A 20,032-nucleotide genomic window follows, 5' to 3' on the forward strand; every position below is an offset into this window, starting at 1 on the left:
TTCCCAGCAACTGGTTTAGTGACAAACCGGGGTAAGTCAACACACAGTACTGTACATGGTAAACCTCCTAATACAACAGCTCAACAGCCAATTGAATTACACCCCTCCATTCCATGCTCCTGAGGAAACCTGTTGATTGGCTAGAATTGTTTATGGTTCAGACCAAGCCACTATATTTGTTTTGAGGGTTTTTTGAGCACACGCACACAGAGAGAGAGAGAGAGATCAGACAGCTAGATGACCATGAGGAATTTTCTGAATTTGACAAAAAGTGTATGGGATTAGAATCACAGAGTGCACCTTTAAGTAAGATTTGCTCATTTCCATGAGGTGTTTGTGAGTGGAGAACATGGTACAAATTGCCACTAATACCTCACTTTCAGGAATGTGTCTCAGAATGATCCTGTGTTGCTTTACTAAGACCAAAGAAAAAAGGGTGTCATTGTTAATATGCTTTAGGTAGCAAACACAGAAAAACACCTCCTTAAAAATGTTATTTATTAAATGTCCTTAAAAACACATTTTCAGTGATCCATGAAGACAGCGAGGCGAAACGTAGCCACACAAAGGTCCGTGCTTCTCCAGCAGCATTTATTCAGTATCTTTATGGAACTAGATGTTAAATGCCAATGTCTCATCACAACTGTCTGGCACCCCATTTCTCTCAACATTTTCCTGTCATTTTTTCAACTTCTTCTGCGCCGCTTTCTTCTTCACCATCTGCAGCCTCTTCATGGCCTGAAGCTGGGACTCCTGTGAGGTGGGTGTCTTGCCATCGCTTGATGACTTGGCCCCGTTGTTGTTGCTGCCGTTACCGCCCCCATTGCCTCCCCCGTTACTCCCTGATCCCCCGTTCCCTCCGAGGCTACTGCTGCTGCTGGAGGAGGAGGAAGAGGCCCCAGGGGAAGAGCCACTGCTGGAGGACCCGGCCACGGTCACCTTCCCCACGCTGTCCCCGCTGGAGGAGCGGCTCAGCACCTGCTTCCCCAGGGTCAGTGGTGGAGGCGGCTTCAGGGGCGCGGGGCTAGACCCATTGTTCCCATTATTGTTCCCCCCTGGGCTGCCGGACATTTTGGTGCCCAGACCTGATTTGGCACTGGCCATCCCAGACAAGCCTGCAGGCTTGGTGCTAGAGGAGGGAGGGGTGGATTTACCATTTCCGCCCTGAGTAGAAGAGCCCAGTTTTGTGCTTGAGGGGCCAGCAGTGGAGGTCTTGGTAAACGCTGCCCACCCAGTTAAGCCACTTGACTGCAAGGATCCACTGCTTGAAGTAGTAGATGATACTGCTGCTGATGTCTGAAGAACAGTGCATTTATGGATATCAATGTGTGAAAATGGAAATGGTCTTTAAAATACCTTTGGTTGTACTATACATATAGTACAATTTACATTTTCAAACTTATCTTTATGAACCAGACATCTGCCAGCAGAGAGAAAACCTGCTGTGTCTTTACACTTAACAAGCTTACCTTAACCTCTGTTCTCTTGAAGGCCTGGAATGTGTTGGTGGTTTCCACTTTGGGTTTCAGCTCAGGCTTTTTCACTAGCGAGTCCTTCACCACAGGAGCTGCTGTGGATGTCATCGTAGGAGACGGCTTCTGCGGGGGCTTCTGGGTTTTCTGTGCCTGTGAAAGAACACACCATAAATAATACATCCAAAAGTCTGTTGATGGTTTCAATGACTGAAAGAAGAGGTTTTCTAATGTGCCCTGTGTGTATCTTACCATGCGCTTCATCTGCCTGGTACACCGTGCACAGTACCACACCAGTCGTGGATCATTAACGTCCTTGTCAGTGACTTGGGGTTTGTGGCAGTCCTGGTGATACAAGTTGTGGCATTCTTGACACTCCACTAGCTGATTGCCTGAAGTGACTGTCATTTGTCTAAAAAAAAAAAAGAAGGAACGGCATAAGATGTACATGTCAATATTTGTAACCTTTAAAGTAGTGTTGTGTAATTCCTGACTTAAAGTCCCACACATGCATGCAGACATTACTGTAAGACTGTTTGATGTGGACACGTGCCTGCACACCACACAAGCGAGACCCATTTCCATAGCAAAGATATCAGCACTGGTCTCATCAAGGCCAGAAAGGTCAGGCAGGTTGAGTTCCTTGCTGGCTGGAACAGGGATGGGGGATGAGCGGTTCTCCACAGGTTTCTCTGTCCTGGCCTTCTTTGGTGGATCAGCTACCTCCAATATTTCTGTAACCCTAACCTATTGATCACAAAACAGGTTTATATTAACAAATAATTGCCACCTACACTCTATGTAAAGACAGACTTCCAGGAAGAATGTCCAGGAAGAATACAAAACTATTCACAGAAAAGTGGGAAAGACTTTTCATTTTAGGATACGAATATTCATGGAGCTCTTCAGATATAGGACAAACCTTTTCAGTGGGCCTTTTCTCACTTTCCTTTTTGCTCTTCTCAGAACTGCTCGATTTGCTGCTACTGCTACTGGAAGATGAAGAACTGGAGGAGGACTTGGAGTCCTGTTTAATTAACGTAACCTTGGGGCCTGGCACCTTAGGAACCTCAACCTCCTGCAACACATCATCAGCATCAGTGAGTTAAGAAAGTTATGGAGGGTTGCAGAATTTAATTTCACAGTAAGGACATGGGGAAAGAAAAACCTTCTGTAAACTCCTGTAGGTTGAGTCGCTTCCTCTAACCATTGATTCATCAAGTAAGGCCCTCAACTTTTCAGCAGAGTCTTTACTTTTCGAATGCAAATATCCCAGCCCTTTCAGAAAGATAGGGTCCAGATCAAGACTTACTGTTCCAGCCATGGTTTTACCTGTGGGTACAGATCACATTAAACATACATTAAAAAACCCTCGAGCACAAATAATAATAATAATGATAATAATAATAAAAAAAAACATTTCGGCTCCACTTGCTCTGAAGTAAAGTAGCAACGTGTCACACGTAGGTGTGGAGGATTAACTACGTAACGCTACAAATTAATTCAGCTAATGTTATGTTTAAATGCATTTATTCACAAACTGCATGTTGTAAGTTAATGCAGTCTGAAGATAAGTAAATGTTGACCTATTATCAACTACTAGCCACTTCTTTTTACAGCAGCTGCCAGTAAATAGTAAGATGGTGATTAAATAACCACCGTAAATCGGACGAATAACATTAACATTACTTGCAGGAAGTAGCTCAGTCAGCTATGGCTAGGTTAATTTTTCGCCGGTATATCTTACCTGCTATTTATTTTTTAAGATTATAAAATGTATGAAGCTACCATACGAACAAAGGCAAAGTCACAGTGTTTGAGGATGTGCTATTCAGAACATACAAGCACAGATGCTATTATGTTGGACTCCAACGTTACAGTAAGAAAGCACTTTCAAGCTATCCAGCTAGTAAGAGTACGACGCCAGACGTCAGCGGCGCTGTCCAACCTTTAAATCCTCCAATGGAAACACGACCTCGTTCGTCAATTCATTAAATTGGGGACATGTTTCATTTTTCCAAATATTACATACGTGTAGACAACTGACTTAAGCAATGTTTGCAATGCTCCTAATTCACATCTTCAAACATTGGCTATAATTTGTTGTACAATTTCACTCAGGAAAAGTTAGGATCCCATCGGCTCGTTTTAAGCGTTACACAAGGAACAAAGGGCACGTTCAAAGTAAGCATTGTTGCGCGAGTCGTGCAGGCGGGCTAACACTGCGCAGTTTGGGCTTCAATGGCATAATGCTGTTCCGTGCTTGTAATTTAAAAATGGATTTATTTGAGCAGAATTACAATGTTCAATATAATCAAAGTCCTTTTGACCATGGGTCCTTCCTGCACCCCTCTGCCTTGTTTGTCCTTGTGATGATACTTGTTTGTTTGGCCTACAGTTCAATAGTAATATATTATTGTGGTTTATTTATTTATTCCAAATTATATGATGATTTGATTGTTTTTATGTTTAGGATTGTACATTACATACAATCCTCCCAAAGGTATTTTCCTCCTTTGGGAAATTTTCTTTTGCTTCAGATTAATTTTATGATTGGTTTTAATTAGTTAAAAAAAGTTGTATTGCTTTTTTTAAAGCCATGATAAAATTCCGTGCCACTGTTCACTGTCTTTCAGAATATCAAGCCTTATGTAGCCTACCCTATTTATGCATTATGCTAAACAGCAAAGGGTTCACCTTTTTCCACATGGTATTTATTTTCCCTGTCTATGGGCTCACAGTCACATCTCGCAAGAGCTCTCCAGCAAGCTCAGTCTCTTCAATGAGGTCTTAGCCCCACCCACAGAAGATTAACATTTACATGTTGGTGAACTTGAAAATGAAGTCAAACTGGGAAACTCAATAAGGTGCCAGGTGGACCCCATGTTCAATTGCATCCGACTTTTCATTTAGGTAGCAAATCACAATGTGATATCAGTTAGTTTATCTATTTTGTGTTTGTTTGCATTTTGTCAGTCATGTACTGCAAAGCCACAAAATATATTTATATTTGTATAATAAATAATTTAATTTAAATAATAATAATTTCAAAAGTTGAAACATGTTATGCAATTGACTAAGGAAATTAAATGACAAAATTATATTATATTACACAAATTGTCTTGTTTGTGTGGGGTTATTTCTTGTATTATTCATTTTAGCAGTTTTTGGTTTGGAATTTCTAGGTTCCGAATCTGCAGGATGAGTGGACAAAGCTAGAAAGGTCTCTGGCCAGGGACCTGACATTCCTTGCAAGGCATTGAACAGGAATCATTGTGCAGCCAGGGATTATGCAAACACCTCAATGTATTCCCAACTGAGAAAGAAGTCAGTCATAGGGGAGGTGAGATAAGTGCATGTACCTTTAACTGGATGTCATGTTGGAAAGTAATGTAGATGTCTGCATTAAAACAAATACGTGCGTGTGTGTATGTGTCTGAGGGCTTATGTATTGTAACATCCTTTATAAGTGACGGAGTGTGAGAGTAGGAGGTGTTTATATACCTGTCTTCATTCAAAACATGGTTGTGTGTGTGCACTCTGTGTCGGCAAATAGCATAAACAAGTGTGATGAATCCTGCATTTCATCCCCCTGGATAACTTACATTGAGAGTAGGACTTTTCATTTTCATTTTATTCTTTTATGTTTCATATTTTGGTTGATACATTTTTGTAGGAAAACCTTCCACACCTTCCAAACCTTCCTTTTAATATGACCATGTGGACAAGTTGAAGTTGCTGGGTTGCAGCCATTCCATTCCAAAAATGCATAACACTTGTCCTGAACACTTGCATGGGAGTTTTCTCTGCATCTGTGGAACAGAACTAAAACAGAGTTTAGAGATGTTTGAGAAAATGTCTTTGAGAAAATGGTGTTTGAGCATGAAGGGTAAGATGAGAGGTATCCAGGCTATGTCCACTTTTGTAATATGCGTCTTATATGTTTACATCATATTTAAACAATGTTCCCTTCAAGAATAATTTGTGTATCCTGTAACATGTGTAATGTAAATCGTCCAAAGAAAAGTTCAGTTTTCTACTCTGATCTCTGCATGTGATGAAATAGCACTCTCTTCTCCAAGTTATTCCCTAACAATTCTATAGCCAATTAATATTTAGGACGTTGTGAGTTTTCTACAAATTTGCTTCTTTAGTGTCTATAAGGTTGCATATCTTGCAATACTATACAGGTACATACGTAATGATATAACAATATTTGTACTGTAATATTCATAATACAGTCTACTTCATATTCATATAGTGCTACTTAAGTTATTTATTATTGGAATCTTTATGTTTATTATCTGTAACACATTTGGACTCCACATTATGCTATATTTTATTTTATGTTATTTCTTTTTATTCCTACAATAAGAAACCGTGATTGTTCATTTTAATATAGAGGTAATATTTGCTTGCTTGCACTTTTACATTTATATATATTCGCCTACTGATTCACCAAACATTGCCAGGAAGGAAAGATTTAGTAATAAACGTCATAATTCATGTATCCAGTCCCCAATCAGATAGTCTTCTTAAACGGGGATTCGAGCCCTAGATTGCAGGGGTAAGACAATAAAATTGGGGGTATCGCTTTAAATACCAATCTCTGAAACAGCAGAGATCATAAAGTCATAGTAGCACATCGGTCTGGAAATAAAGGCGTCAAACAGTCCTGATAACTATATATGTGTATACTCCGAGTAAGAGTATAATCGACTGTCTGAATCACTGAGTTTGACATAATTTATTTAATCACTGTTCAATTAGATAGGTCCATAAGAAGGTAAGTGTGCGTTACCTTGTGGATTATGTTAACCTAGCATGCGAAATATGCTAGCATAACTAGCTAGAAAGATTTGGCTAGCTTGCATTTCACGAAAAAACAGATATCTCTTAATCTATGTATTTTACTCTGTTGCCTGGTTGTCAATTCCTTAGTTACTTAATATAGATCACATTTTCATCATGTTTTCGAGGCTGTAACCCAGCTGTCCCTTGGCACGTCACGGTTTCTTTGTCGCATGTTAAGCTAATGTTAGCCGGCTACGTAGTTTAAGTGGCCATGACCATACCGGCAGCCGGTAAGGCAGCTAACGTTAGCTGATGGTAACATTATTTAGCGAGTTAGCTACCGGTAATGGACAGTCTTCAAGAGTCACAGAATAAAAGTGAAAGTTAACTAAGTGGATGCCCCCACTTTTTAGGTTATAATAAAAGTTAGCTACTTGCATGTTAATGTTGTCTAGCTTACATTAACGTTCACTCAGGGTGCGCCTGTCTTCATCTTTGTGTATGTGTGAGGTAAGTTAGCATACCCAGTTTAATCATATATTGTCTGCTGCGTTCTAGCGCATGGTGTTATTTATCTAGAACCCTTTTCGTATGTCTGATAACGTTACCTAGACAAACTCCTCATGCGATGGTTTTAGTTAACGTTACGATTTTAACGTTTGCATTAGTTGTATGGGGCTTTCAATGTCGTAACGTTACTCCCCATTTATAACCGTAGCTGTACATTTCAGATAATTTGATTATGTACTCTAATAGTTAATACAGCACGGTGATCCCTAGATATGAGGTGGATTTCTCAGCATCAAACGGTGATTTTATGCACGATCTGTACCAGGAACTAATCTAACAGCGGTGATGCCAGATGGAAAAAGAACGACGCCACAAGTACATATGCTAAACATTTGTGGCTAACGTTAGTTAGGTTTTCATTTAACGTTACCAAATTTAAGCAAACGTTGAGCCTAATTACAAAGTTTCTAATTGCTATGTGAATAAGGGTCGGATCTAGCTTGTTCACGTCGTGAACCTTTTGTTAATTTGGTACAAAAAACTACAACCAAGTTGGCAGCTTACGCTAACTTGGCTATCTATCGATAGCTTTGCTAGGTCTCATCCACTGCAACTGGTCAACATCTTCATACTCAGGATGTGTGTATCCTTGGTCAAAGCAAACGTTTCATATCAATCGCATTAAGGCTCTGATAATCGTTATGTTTCTTATGTGAAATCGGTCAGTCTCTGTATTGAACTCTGTCGATCGACAGCGAGAGGCCATTAATACTGTCAAGCACAAAGTGAGACGGGTGTGAATACTGAACGGTTTTGTACTGAGAGCACAAATTATGCAACAAAAGTAGTGATTAGGATGATGGATAAAATGGACGAATTGGTTATCTAGCTGTGGAGCAGCCTTGTCCTTTAACGTTTGCTCTCGAGTGTCCGATGGGAAAAGGCACCCACCAAATATAGAAATTCTCTAAGGAGACTCCAAGTGTTTCCCCCGATTTCCTCCATCGGGCTGGCGTGTCGTTGGCACTCAACCCATATGTCTGTTAAGAGCAATGGAATTGTACGCCTATTCATTGTGATATTTCATGATTTTGAATTTACCGCATTATCAGTCACTTTTAGCCCTTATCCAATTTGCAACCATTTGCAATTATCCAGTACAGCGAGAAAAGGGCACTACAGCATTACTTGGTTGATGAAGATGCACATTTCGTTTTTAATTGGTTGCCTGTCTTTCTCATTTCAGTAATTCAAATTGTGTACCAAAGAAATGGTGATGGAGAAGCCAAGTCCCCTGCTTGTAGGGCGGGAGTTTGTGAGGCAGTATTACACACTTCTGAATAAGGCACCAGACTTTCTCCACAGGTACGTGCAATCAGTGTGATGTTCTGAGGTGTAGAGGAAAAAATGTGGTATTCCTCAGCAATATAGATATGTCACTGTCCTTTAATCTGTTAGGTTCTATGGACGGAACTCATCGTATGTGCATGGAGGTTTGGATTCCAATGGGAAGTTGGCAGAGGCGGTTTATGGGCAAGCTGTATGTATCTGTGGATCACTTTCTTTATTGCAATGTCTTTTGAATAGACATCTGTCATATCCTGCTTTTAAATATTTCCCAACAATCTATTTTTGCAGGAAATTCACAAGAAAGTCATGTCGCTGCAGTTTAGTGAATGCCATACAAAAATCAGGCACGTGGATGCCCATGCCACACTGAGTGATGGGGTCGCTGTCCAGGTGATGGGCGAGCTGTCAAACAATGGGCAGCCCATGAGGAAGTTCATGCAGACCTTTGTACTTGCTCCAGAGGTAAATGCACTTTAGGAAGACTGCATCAGAAATAAGGGGAACCACTGACTGTTTTTGTTATGTTAGGATTTAGCCTGTTTGTGATAGACACAACTTTACCCATTTCCTGTGACCAAAGGTTGTGACTGGTGTGATTATTTCCATAGGGTTCTGTGGCTAATAAGTTCTACGTACACAATGACATTTTCCGGTATGAAGATGAAGTTTTTGGAGATTCTGAGGCTGAACTTGATGAAGGTGATGTGTACTTGCTAATGACGGTTATGTGAAATGAATGTTAAAGAAAGTAAACTTTTTTTTGTAAATGTAAACTTTTTTTGTTTGTGTGTAAATCCTTCATTCGCCTTCAGAATCGGAAGAGGAAGTGGAGGAGGAGACTGAAGAGAGGCAGCCCTCTCCTGACCCCGTCCAGGAGAACAACTACTATGAGCCTCATCCTGTGAGGTGAGCCCTGACTCACTCTGTCAAGCAGACACAACCAATTGGTGACACAATAGTGGTTTCTGCTCTTTCTGTATTCTGTCATACAGGCAAACACACTTGCAAGTCTCCCTTACATATTCTGTCAACTTTCTCAGTAATGGTGTTGAGGAGCCCCTTGAGGAACCGGTCCCTGAGCCAGAGCCAGAGCTAGAGCCTGAACCCAACACAGAGGACCTGAAGGCTGAGATGGAGGAGAAGGTTCTGGAAGAGATGGAAGCAAAGGTTCCCTCACCTGTGCCTGTGGAGTCCCCACCCAACACCCAGGAAGCCCCCAAAGTGAGATCATGTCATTTTTTAAATGTGAATTATTTATTTTTTTAAGCTTTAAGCCCAAGCTTTCAGCTTTAAGTTAACATTACTTGGTCACCTTTTGATAATGATAATGTTTTGCAGACTTTCTCCTGGGCTTCGGTGACCAGTAAAAACCTTCCTCCAAGTGGCACAGTTCCAACTGGTGTGACGCCCCATGTTCTTAAAGCACCAAGCTCACAGGTGAAGGTCTCGGATTTGTGATGGATGTTTGTTTGTTTGTGTGTGTTTAGTATGTTTCGTTAATGTATGTATTTTGTAGCCCCGAGTGGACACCAAGACAGAGGCTCAGGCTCCAACGATGCGTCCCCGGGACCAACGCACTCGTGACAGACCAACCTTCACCTCCAGAGGACCCAGGCCTGGTAGGAGGGAATTCATCTTCTACCTCAAAACTCTGCTGTTATATACCTCCATGGCTCTCTGCTGAATACTCCATTTTTTGATCCCATTTAGATGGTGTTACACCTGTGGAATCACAAGTTGGAAAACCACACATAAGCTTTGTCAACAAAGGTGAGTGTTCTAGTGATTCCTACAGGTGTGAAATATACTTTGTTTGAGGGTAAAAAAAAAAAAAAAAAAAGGCTTTCCACCTGTGCCACAACTATATATGAGGTACTCTTGTTAGGCACAACTAGGTTGTCTTTGAATATGAAGTTTGATCCCCACTTGCAGGTAGGGGAGAGCCAGAGCAGAGTGACACAGAGGGCAGAAGGATTGTGAGGTACCCAGACAGTCATCAGCTCTTCGTGGGAAACCTCCCTCATGACATCGATGAGGGCGAACTGAAGGACTTCTTCATGAGTGAGTGCAGCGTCATATTGACTCCACTTTTGTTTTTACTAAAGGAATATAAGTTTGTAGGAAAACTACATCTTTGCCTTGAATTTGTGTATGTTTTCCTTCTCTGTAGCATTCGGCAGTGTTATTGAGCTCCGGATCAACACCAAGGGTGTCGGTGGAAAGTTACCAAACTTTGGTTTTGTGGTCTTTGATGACTCCGATCCTGTGCAGAGAATCCTTGCGGCTAAGGTGCGAATTGTATATATATGGTTTTCCACACATTGCAGATTTTAACACATATTGCTTGTTTTGTGAAATATGTTCCAGATGCATCTTTTGAAAAGAATCATATAAAGGTCATTGGGTTGCACATTAATTTAGCATGGCTAGAATGGCTGTCTCTTCATGTGAGATACTGACCAGCAGTTTTCCCTTGACTGTATTATGAGCGCTAACGTAAATGTGACCTTGCAGTGTTAATGATCCTCAGTGTCTGTCTTGATCTCGTCTCGTATCAGCCCATCATGTTCCGTGGCGAGGTACGTCTGAACGTGGAGGAGAAGAAAACGAGGGCAGTGCGGGAGCGCGAAACCCGTGGAGGGGGTGGCAGCGGAGGAGACGACCGCAGAGACATCCGACGCAACGACCGTGGCCCTGGAGGCCCCCGCGGCATCGTCGGAGCAGGGATGATGAGGGAGCGTGATGGAAGGGGCCCACCCCCCAGAGGTGGCATGGCCCCTAAACCAGGCCTGGCCTCCGGCAGGGGTGCCGGCCCTCAAGGCGAGGGCCGCTTCAGCACCCAGCGTCGTTGAGCCTGCAGCGTCTCATTACCCCCTGCAGTTTGGAAGTAGTACCACGTTCATCTTTACCGTTTGCATTAACGAAAGAAAAAGATCTACATGTATAAAAGTATATACTTTTGTTTTTTTATTATGTTTTTATTTTCTTTTTCTTTTTTTTCCAAGTTGGAATGTGACACAGCCTGTCAACCATTTATTTTGGTTTGAAACAGACAAACAAAATCCTTTGCTACTAGCTTCTGAGCAGAGCGTCCTTTTCTGGTTTCTCCAGATTTCACAAACTTCAGTTTGTAAATGTGACTTAATACAAACCAACAAGGAATCATCTACAAAGTTAAGCGGAACTGGTAGACTTTGGTTTTGATAGATTAGCCCATTTGGCAAAGAGATTATATGCCTCAAGATTATTGAGGAGATACTTTGAGAAAGCCCTCCATTGCACATTTTTCTATGATGCTTTCCCTCTCATTACCATTTAGTAAGTGTTGGGTGCACATTTTGTGCAGCTGGAAAACTTGCCTTTTTATTTTTTAAATCCGTATTTTCTAAGTTTTCTTTTAATAAACACTGCTTAAACAGCATAAAAATGCACTCATCCATATGCACTAATGGGTACTTTTGTTATGTTGACATCCGTAATATGCAGCTTGAGGGACACCCCGACTTGTCTTTACGCTAAACTATTGAACTGGACAGGCTTCCATTTCTGTCTGTTCTGTGACCAATATTTCTCACACCTGTTGAAGGTTTCAGTTATTTCTGGAAGGAAACAAAGTCCTTTTTTCCCCCAAGAAAGCTGCACCCTGGACTAAACCTAAAAGGAAAAAAAACAAAACCCTGAGCACAGCAGTAATGTATCTGAACAATAGGAGGGTGACACTGAAAGTGGCAGTTTTTATTTTATTTTATTTTATTTTATTATCTTTATCACTGAGGATGTTTTTTTGTTAATTCTATTATTTGTCCTGTTTTTGAACCCTGCCCTATAATGAAGGCTAGATAGAGTGTCTGGGTCAGCACTGATACCATTACATGGGATGGCGTATGAAATGTATAGTGAAAAAGGAAAAGAATTACTTTAATGGACGGTCTTGTGTCAGCAGGGTTTTCTTCTTAACTTGACTTAATACAAGCATGATGGTGCCTTCTCTTGCATCCCTCAAGTCTTACTCATGAGCTGTGGCTGGGTTGGTTTCTCAGCAGAGCGCAACAGCCATCACAATACAGGGAAAAGGAGCCGTGTTCTACACCACCACGTCGCTGGTGCATGTTCTCTGGCTGAAATTGTCTCTTTTTTTTTTTCGGACTGCTTTTCAGTTTCAAATATGTGACCTGCTGTGAGTTTTGTATGTTTATTTTTTTTATATTGGCTACATTAAAACAAAGAAATGGTGCCTAAATTGTGATTGAAAAGTCAAAAGTGGCGGTGACGGCAGATGTGAAGCAGTTGACCAAAGTTGCTTCCTTAAGCGAATAAACTGAACATTTCCAGGGGAACTACAGTGACATCTGCTGCAACAAATGCATATACACTGACAATTTGGACATTCTAAACAAGAAAAAGGGAAAAAAAAACGTTTTTTTTATTTTTGGATGGACTACAGCTCCTCTGTTTCCAACTTTTGAACTCCTCTAACTGAATGGATACAAAGAAAATTTGAATTTTTGGTGTCGCATCTCACTCTAGGAGATGTAGGTGTGGAGACCTGAGGTTTGACGTTTTCTACCAGTTCTCATATGCCATGGCTGAATCTTACCCCCACCGCAGACCAACGGGGATTAGCCCAAGACAGGAGCACATTAGGCTGTTGCGGCTGTAATACTTTTTCCTCTGTCATTTCTGATCATTACTTTTAGATGAGCAGGTTCCACTTTGTACTGACCTCACCTGCCCTTGCAAAGCAAAGCTCAAGACTCTTTCTCTGTCATTCTGCCATCCTCTTTACATGCTGTGTGCTCTGAACCGTCTCCACTGGGGAGGCTACGGTACCATGTTCCCCAGCCTTCTCTACCAGTAAACACAAGGGGGAGAGGAGGGGCCTCAAGATGCAGCGGGAACAGGATTTTCAACAAACTGAAAGTTTCTCCAGTTGTCTTTAAGCTGTTATATTTTAATTTTTGCACTGATGTGGGAAATACTATTTGATGTAGCGCCTTTGTTTTGTTTTTTTTATTACAAAAACAGACTTTAAGGTCTTCCTTGTCAGGTAGTCTTGCACTATTTCCAATGGTTTTGGGACAATCTCTGTCAGGGTAACTGCATTGTTCTTACTTTTGATGCAGTTTGATTGGGAAGAGGAGTGGTGGCTCTCCGGAGCTCTCCATATCAAGTGGTAATTCTGTAAAAGACATGACCAAAAAGCACTCTGTGAAGAGGTATTGCAGTGTGGACTTTACCTACTGTTTTCTGCAGAAGATTTTCTCCCGGTGCATTAGTTTGAATGACCTGGAGTGGTCACAGACATGGCGGCTTTTGGAGTTAGCAGTTTGACCTGGCTCTGTCACTGGCACGCCCTGTGTGTGGGGTGTGCACACCTCAACTCTTATCAAGAACTCTTTAAGATGGTGCATACATGGTTCACTTTTAAAGTACATTTAAGGTCCCTATTGGAGGAGAATATCGATCTTTGTCTACAGTTAAACTTGTTAAGATCCAATTTTGAGAGGTCAGAGAGGTTTACACGGACAGACTGCGTTACTTTATCACTGTTACTTCAGTGACCCTAACCCACCCAAATTCAAAGCACCCCCAAAGCAAAGGCTGTACATTTTATCCACTGTTGAAGGTGCAGTGGAGAGATTTTTTTGTGTCATCATTCCAGTTCTGTGTGTTCCATGGAATAGAATCATCCTCTTGGCTTTAGCCGGTGTGGTAAGCGATTGCCTTCTTTTCTGTTTTAGTTCTTTTTTTTTTGTGAGTAGAAAATATGTTGCAGGTGGAGCAATTTTATTTGATTTGTTTCTAGTTTTCCATTTTGAATGTGTTAAACTTAACATACAATAAAACTACTGATATCTGCATTATGTGGTATTGGTGTTTTTCTATTTCAGGGAGAGCACTAACACAATTCATTAGAAAGAAGCCTGAGGTACAAGGCTTGACATGCACCGACTCAAGTGTGCATTTTCTCATGTATATAATAGAAGCACTCAGGTCGACCACAAAGGTGTTTGTCGACACAGGCAGGATGAGAAGACCGCAAGTTTGTTGAATGACTCCATGAATCATTGCTTTCTGGTTTAGTGAGGCACTGCTCCTGTTTCAACTGGCTGACGACTGATTAGGGCATTATTTCTGCAATGGAGTCTCCAAGAAGATGGCTCTGACAGCTAGATAAGCAGACAGAAATTCTGGTTTGTAGTTAACTGCAGGGCTTTCAAAAGATGAATCACTGAATCAAACTAAGCAAAAGACAAAAGTTTTTATTTGTTTTAGCACAGGAAGTACATCGTACAATATCTTTAATATTATTAGATGTGTCACAAAGATGGATTTTTGGCTGATGGTTGATGAAAATAGAAAGCAATATAATAAGGAAGCTACTCTCATGGCTATTTTCATGTTCAATCCAATTTGAACACTGATCTGTTAGTCACTACTCTCCTCAGAAGAGCCAGTTTCTCCTGACATGCCAAGGGGTCCTTGGATGCCCAGGGGATAGCCAAAAACCCTCTGCTGATTCGGACCTGTGATATGTCGGTGTGGCCCATTGGCTGGTCTTTGGAACTGATATCCTGCAGGAGGAAACAGCCACCTGAAATTGGTTGGAAGAAGACGCTGGTGATGTGTTCCCGGACGGACATTTGTGTACCACCAAGTGACACCCTGTGTAGAGCCTGGTCTGCCATTGGTCAGGTAAACAGGGTAAAGCACAATGGTGTTGGCCTGAGGTCTAAGGGACACAGCTGGTGAGGTGGTGGTAGGTGGTGAGGATGAGGGACCTTTATCTGGACCAGCGGTGGTAGGTGGTGAGGATGAGGGGCGTTTATCTGGGCCGGCGGTGATGCTGAGGACCGTGGGGGTTTCAGGTACAATGGAGAGAGGTTCTTCTGTGACGGGGATCACCCTACAGGCATCTTCCTCCTGTTTTCTGTCCGCCTCAACTAACTCGGCCATGTTTATTTTGCTGTCTTCTTCAGCAAGCAGTCCTGAAAATACATTTAAAAAGAGGGCATGATCTTGCTACAATTGAGACAGAAATTGAATTTGTAGAGGAAACATATTTATTGGCAACTTCATCTAAGGCTCAGGGAAATGTCTGCTGTAACAATAGCTACTTCACAGTGGGTTATAGAAATGGAGGAATGGATGTGAAACCTTGATTTGAACCGTCTCCAGACATGTTCCAGGTGTTATCGTCATTGCCATTGCCTGCGAGGTTGGCGGCATGGTCAAATCCAGAGACCTCATTGTTCTCTGAAAGCATGACATGGGCCAGTGAAGATGCAAGTGCGCTTATCTCAGTCATATTAGATGCAACACTGAAACATGCCTTGACAATGGAATTGTAAATCCTTCATCTAATCTAAGAACTTTGGTATTGCACAACAAACCATTTGTATACATGTGCAAAATAACCTCATCAATATAATTTATTGGGTAAAATTCAGCTTAAAAAGTCAAATAGGTCGTACCTGCCAGGTGTACCTCCGTGAGGAATAGCAGCAAGACCATAACAACAGCCACCGTCAGAGTCATGGTGAAGAAATGAGCCGTGATGAGATGAGAGAACTTTTATGTAGACAAAGGTATTTGTCTCACCACTAATTGGTGTGCTCTTTGGCACTTTAGATACATATTAGATACCCACATAACAGCCACGTCTGCACATTTGCCCATTGATGGAGCGTGGGAGAAGCCAATCTTTTTGAACACAAAAGCCTTGTTACTGCTAAGCCAAACATGAACAGGTCGCACGCTACAGTGTTGTTGTGCTTTAGTGGTTGTGATGTAGATAATTCCCATGATTCTGTGTGCTCCATTTAATGTTTAGATCTAGAATGTGTCTAATAACTTACTAATTGTGTTAATGTGTAAAAGTGTTAATGTTTGTGCGTAATTCAGTTATACATCTGAGTCTGTGTGCTATGCATATTTGGTGTGTGACTTTCTATTTGTTTGTGTATTTGTCTACCTTTATCTGAAGTGTCAAATACCCCTAGCGCTTTGCCTGTCCTACTGTATCAGTTATTGAGTGCTTAATCGCTCTGTCGCTCCAATAAACAGCAAAGCGCCAAAGACAAGCCTTCAAGATGCTCATCACATTGGTGTCAGAAGTGTGATCAGCATCCCTCTTGAGGATGGAAGAAGCAACGATGAAGAAAAATGAAGACCTCGCAGAGAAACTGCACTGGGGAGGAGCACAGCCAAAGGGCGATCTTATTCCAAGAGTTCTGACGGGGCTAAGCTGTGGTGTTCCAAGAGCCCTATTGGAGCTAGACCTGGTCGTGTCCCCGTCCCGAGAGCAGTGCTAAGAAGCTGCCGAAGGAGCCTCCGCACCCTGCCTGGGATGATGGGGGAGCAACTGGGTGCTGCTGTCGATCCAGGAACCAGGTACGCCGCTGAAGCTGAACCCAGACCAGGAACCGGGCAGTACAGTGGGCCCAGCCTGGCATGGAAGGAGCGAGCCGCCTGCCCCAGTGCCTCAGCAGGACCGGGAGTCCACACCACAGACATGCTAACACAGAGGACAGGGCACGTAAGCAAGCCCACAGCGGATGGAGAAGGAGGACCGGCAGGTCTGTGCTGGTGCTGCAATGTTAGTGGGAGAAGGAGTCTGAAGGGTTCGGCCCAAATCCCAATAAAGATGGCTGCGCCTGAAACTGCAGCAGCTGGTCAGCGTTAAAACGCAGAAGTCGATGGCAAATTGGACTGGGAGGCCTTCCGTGCCAAATTTGAATTGTTAGCCCATGCAAGTGCTTGGCTGATGACTAGAAAGCCCTTCAACTTGCTCTTTGTTTGACAGGCGATGCACTGTCTTGCCTGCTGCTCTTGGATCCTATCGAGAGGGCTGATTACGGATCATTTTCTTGTGTGCTAGGGCGGCACTTTTGAGGGAAGCTCCGGTGGTCTGAGCTGCATGGCTGGCAAAGATGCAAGGATGAGCGGCTCTAGACACCGGTCAATGACATCGAAAGTCTGACGAGACGGGAGTATGCACACGTCCTCCCCTGTGCAAACTGTGCTGGCCCGTGACCAATTCCAGAGCACTCTCTCCAGTTGAACTGTACATCCATACCCAGTTAGCTCACTCATGCATGCTGCTTGAAGCCCTAATTTGCCCTGATTGAAGCCTATTTGTCTACCCTAATCTGATGTGTCACAGAGAGCACAGACCCCTAGCGCTTTGCCTGCCCTACCATATTCGTTCTTGAATGCATAATCACTCTGTCTTCACTAAACGGCAAAGCCTCAAGCCTTCGTCATTACAATAGTATGCTATTAATACAGTCAGACCGTGGGGGGTTACCAGCAGAAATTAATGGTTTATAGGCTACTGTTACAGGTCCTGTTTTGAAGCCCAGCAACAAGAAAACAACATTGTTAAATGATGCTTTACTTATATTAGCCTAGTTGCACAGTAGTAACACATTTGTGTTAGGGTCTTAACCTGATAATACCACAGTAATGCATTTTCTGGACATGTGGACTCACTTAAGTTGACGAGACGCACGGTGGAATCTCCTCAGCACCTTTTCCTTCCATTCATTCAAGCACTTGCACCAGCTGGGCCTTTTGTGTATGCAGCATAGACCGACGGTACCAACAGCAACTGTTGCACACCAGCATGCTTCTCAGTCATTACTGAGGCTCCGTCAAACAACTGTCAAGTGTAGCTCTTTTCTAGCTCTGCTTTTTATCAAATTGGTCAGTTTTTGAATCCTCTGCATTGGCTGTAGAGATCAAGAGAAGACGAACCACCACTGAAACATTTTCACATCTAGGCGCACCTTTGGTTCCATCCACTTTAATACTATACCACGATTCGCCCATTTTATCCACAATGGCATCAGCCACCACATTACTTAAAAATGCTGATCAGTTCATTCTGGACATCAGGGCTGGTATAGCTTGCGTTGACTGAATATTACTATTTCAGCGAGTTCAGGGTCTTTGCCGATTGTGTAGTTTAACAGCGAGAGAAAGAGACCAATAGATCCTTCTTTCCATGTTGTCAAAACTATCAAGACTTCCCCTGAAAGCTAACTGATTTTCTGCGAGGAATTATTCCTGACCTTCTTCTGGACACACTCTGGCAGACTCCTCACACCCTGGTCATTCTCTCACCCAGCAGTCCTATCTCAGCAGAGACAAAGAGAACTCTAATGACTCGAACCAACTGACATCTCCTCAGCCTTTTCCCCCTCAGACCATAATCCTCCTAAACAAGGACCTTTCTGCCATTCCTCTGTTTTAAACTTCTGCACATGCCTACTGATGTCAGAGCTCTTATGCACTTGATCTCGTTCCATTGCACATCATTTGACCTGAAGTTTTCCTTGTGCATTGTCTATTGATTTTATGTTTCTTTCTTTAAATATCTCTCTTCTTTCTTACATGCCATAATTGTATTTTATGTTGACACCTACACCTAGAGAAATTATTTGTGCTCCCAGTACTTGACTAATAGAAGATTCTGATTCTATAAAAGAGATGTTTTGCTTTTACGGAATGGTTAGCGTGGATGAGTGTAGAAATGTTCTTGTCAGCTGCTACTGATGTGACTGCTTTTCATCTCCAGAGATATTAAATGTTAATTTGAAGACGAGTGTATGTGGAAGCCTTTGCTTTTTTCAGCAGCGTGTTTACAACATCGAATAGCCTTTCACTGTAAAGATCAAATCCATATTGTTCTTGGAACTGGCACTGTTCTGCGTGGGTAGCAAAGGGCTGCATCTGCTTTCAGGCTATATTTTAGCCATTCACTGCCCCCTGGCACCTAGACCTAAACGATTAATTCCTATTCTGAAACAACCGTACAGAGTATTGTTGTTATATTGGTTGGTTATGGTTATCGAACCAAAGATCATCAGGTCCAGGCTGAAGAGGTGGTCCGCTTAGAATAACACTGCAGCATCTTCTTGAGAGGATGGTGCTCTGGTTAGCATGCTAGCGTTATTAGCCTGGTTTGCCATTGCATCTTGACTAACGTTATACGTTACAGTTTCTACAGAACTGGGTGAAGCGTATACCCATTAATTTCTTTTATCTGAAACTGTCATTTAGCCACTTCCTAATATCCATGTTTAATACAGGTTCCACCTCCCCCCACCTTCAGGCTATAGCCTTAGCCTACTATAACCACACCTTTATCAAAGTTTGCCTGCTCCTGTTGCAACCACACTGGTTCAGAGGTCACTCACGTTCATTGTTGCTAGATGATCTCCGATGTAGTGTTATTGCACATGAACACAAAAAAGTATTTGTTCATTGTTAATTAATTTTGGGAAAGAAAGCTCAGTGTTTGAGTGGAGTTTTGGTGGGAAAGGGGCTGTATCTGTCACAAATCCCTATGAAATGTACCAACCTGACCAGAATCTAGTAGACCAAGGAACAGATATGTCCCTATGTCCAAAATACAACTTTTCTAAGTAGCTTTATGAAACCTATAAACTTGCTCTATAATTGCAAAAACTGTAAATGACCCCTCCCCCTGTAAAAGTGACTGTAACTTAATAAATAATCCTCCCATGGATGTAATATTTGGGGTTTCTCAATTATATTCATCTTCCACCAGAAAGAAAATCACAAGCGGGAACCCCTGGTTGATGAGAAATGGAATGTCCCAATAGGAGCTGCTAATGAGCGACCCCCAAGTGGTAGTGGGGACTCCTTCTGGCTCATGCGCTATTATTCTCTCTCTCTCTCTCTCTCTCTCTCTCTCTCTCTCTCTCTCTCTCTCTCTCACTAATTGGCAGAATTAAATTGTCTGGATAGTAATTCTTAGTCTCAGTGACTTCAGAAAAAAAAAACTGCTTTAGGTATCGTAGGCTTGCTGTTCAGACTAAGCGTTTCATTATTTAAAACAAGACAAAATTCACGTGAAAACATATGACCAACATTGG

General features: G+C 42.2%; 2 protein-coding genes across 6 annotated transcripts; one reads left to right on the forward strand and one right to left on the reverse strand.

Moving 5' to 3' along the window:
- Positions 1 to 481: 481 nt before the first annotated feature.
- On the reverse strand, positions 482 to 3,576 carry ints12 (integrator complex subunit 12). 3 transcript variants are annotated; one of them, XM_012831744.3, is made up of 7 exons: positions 3,421 to 3,576; positions 2,641 to 2,804; positions 2,395 to 2,550; positions 2,026 to 2,219; positions 1,725 to 1,884; positions 1,470 to 1,625; positions 482 to 1,296 (listed from the first exon to the last, which is right to left on the reverse strand). In XM_012831744.3, exons 2-7 carry the CDS (start codon positions 2,794 to 2,796, stop codon positions 679 to 681), a joined length of 1,440 nt encoding a protein of 479 aa, XP_012687198.2. In that variant the 5' UTR covers positions 2,797 to 2,804; positions 3,421 to 3,576; the 3' UTR covers positions 482 to 678. The 3 variants fall into 3 exon arrangements, with proteins under 3 accessions (XP_012687198.2, XP_031415917.1, XP_012687199.2); XM_031560057.2 differs by lacking the exon at positions 3,421 to 3,576 and adding an exon at positions 3,315 to 3,407; XM_012831745.3 differs by lacking the exon at positions 3,421 to 3,576 and adding an exon at positions 3,220 to 3,403.
- Positions 3,577 to 6,061: 2,485 nt separating this feature from the next.
- Positions 6,062 to 11,557, forward strand: g3bp2a (G3BP stress granule assembly factor 2a). Of its 3 annotated transcripts, none has more exons than XM_012831819.3 (13): positions 6,062 to 6,258; positions 8,023 to 8,141; positions 8,235 to 8,316; positions 8,415 to 8,588; positions 8,735 to 8,825; positions 8,939 to 9,032; positions 9,167 to 9,347; positions 9,465 to 9,563; positions 9,643 to 9,745; positions 9,837 to 9,896; positions 10,059 to 10,187; positions 10,297 to 10,415; positions 10,685 to 11,557. In XM_012831819.3, the coding sequence occupies exons 2-13, from the start codon at positions 8,047 to 8,049 to the stop codon at positions 10,976 to 10,978; spliced, it is 1,521 nt and encodes a 506-aa protein (XP_012687273.2). In that variant the 5' UTR covers positions 6,062 to 6,258; positions 8,023 to 8,046; the 3' UTR covers positions 10,979 to 11,557. The 3 variants fall into 3 exon arrangements, with proteins under 3 accessions (XP_012687273.2, XP_031415793.1, XP_031415794.1); XM_031559933.2 differs by lacking the exon at positions 6,062 to 6,258 and adding an exon at positions 6,294 to 6,776; XM_031559934.2 differs by lacking the exon at positions 6,062 to 6,258 and adding an exon at positions 6,871 to 7,415.
- Positions 11,558 to 20,032: the final 8,475 nt, after the last annotated feature.

This window comes from Clupea harengus, chromosome 22 (assembly GCF_900700415.2).
Source record: "Clupea harengus chromosome 22, Ch_v2.0.2, whole genome shotgun sequence".
In the NCBI taxonomy this organism is placed as follows: Eukaryota; Metazoa; Chordata; class Actinopteri; order Clupeiformes; family Clupeidae; genus Clupea; species Clupea harengus.

Excerpts from the sequence above, each read along its gene's own strand:
- ints12 (XM_012831744.3), bottom strand. The coding sequence starts at position 2,796 with ATGGCTGGAACAGTAAGTCTTGATCTGGACCCTATCTTTCTGAAAGGG. Across the intron at positions 2,220-2,394 it reads AGAAAAGGCCCACTGAAAAG|GTTAGGGTTACAGAAATATT; the intron begins GTTTGTCCTATA and ends TGTGATCAATAG. Across the intron at positions 1,297-1,469 it reads TCAAGAGAACAGAGGTTAAG|ACATCAGCAGCAGTATCATC; the intron begins GTAAGCTTGTTA and ends ACTGTTCTTCAG.
- g3bp2a (XM_012831819.3), top strand. The coding sequence starts at position 8,047 with ATGGTGATGGAGAAGCCAAGTCCCCTGCTTGTAGGGCGGGAGTTTGTG. Across the intron at positions 8,589-8,734 it reads CCTTTGTACTTGCTCCAGAG|GGTTCTGTGGCTAATAAGTT; the intron begins GTAAATGCACTT and ends TTATTTCCATAG. Across the intron at positions 9,564-9,642 it reads TTAAAGCACCAAGCTCACAG|CCCCGAGTGGACACCAAGAC; the intron begins GTGAAGGTCTCG and ends TGTATTTTGTAG.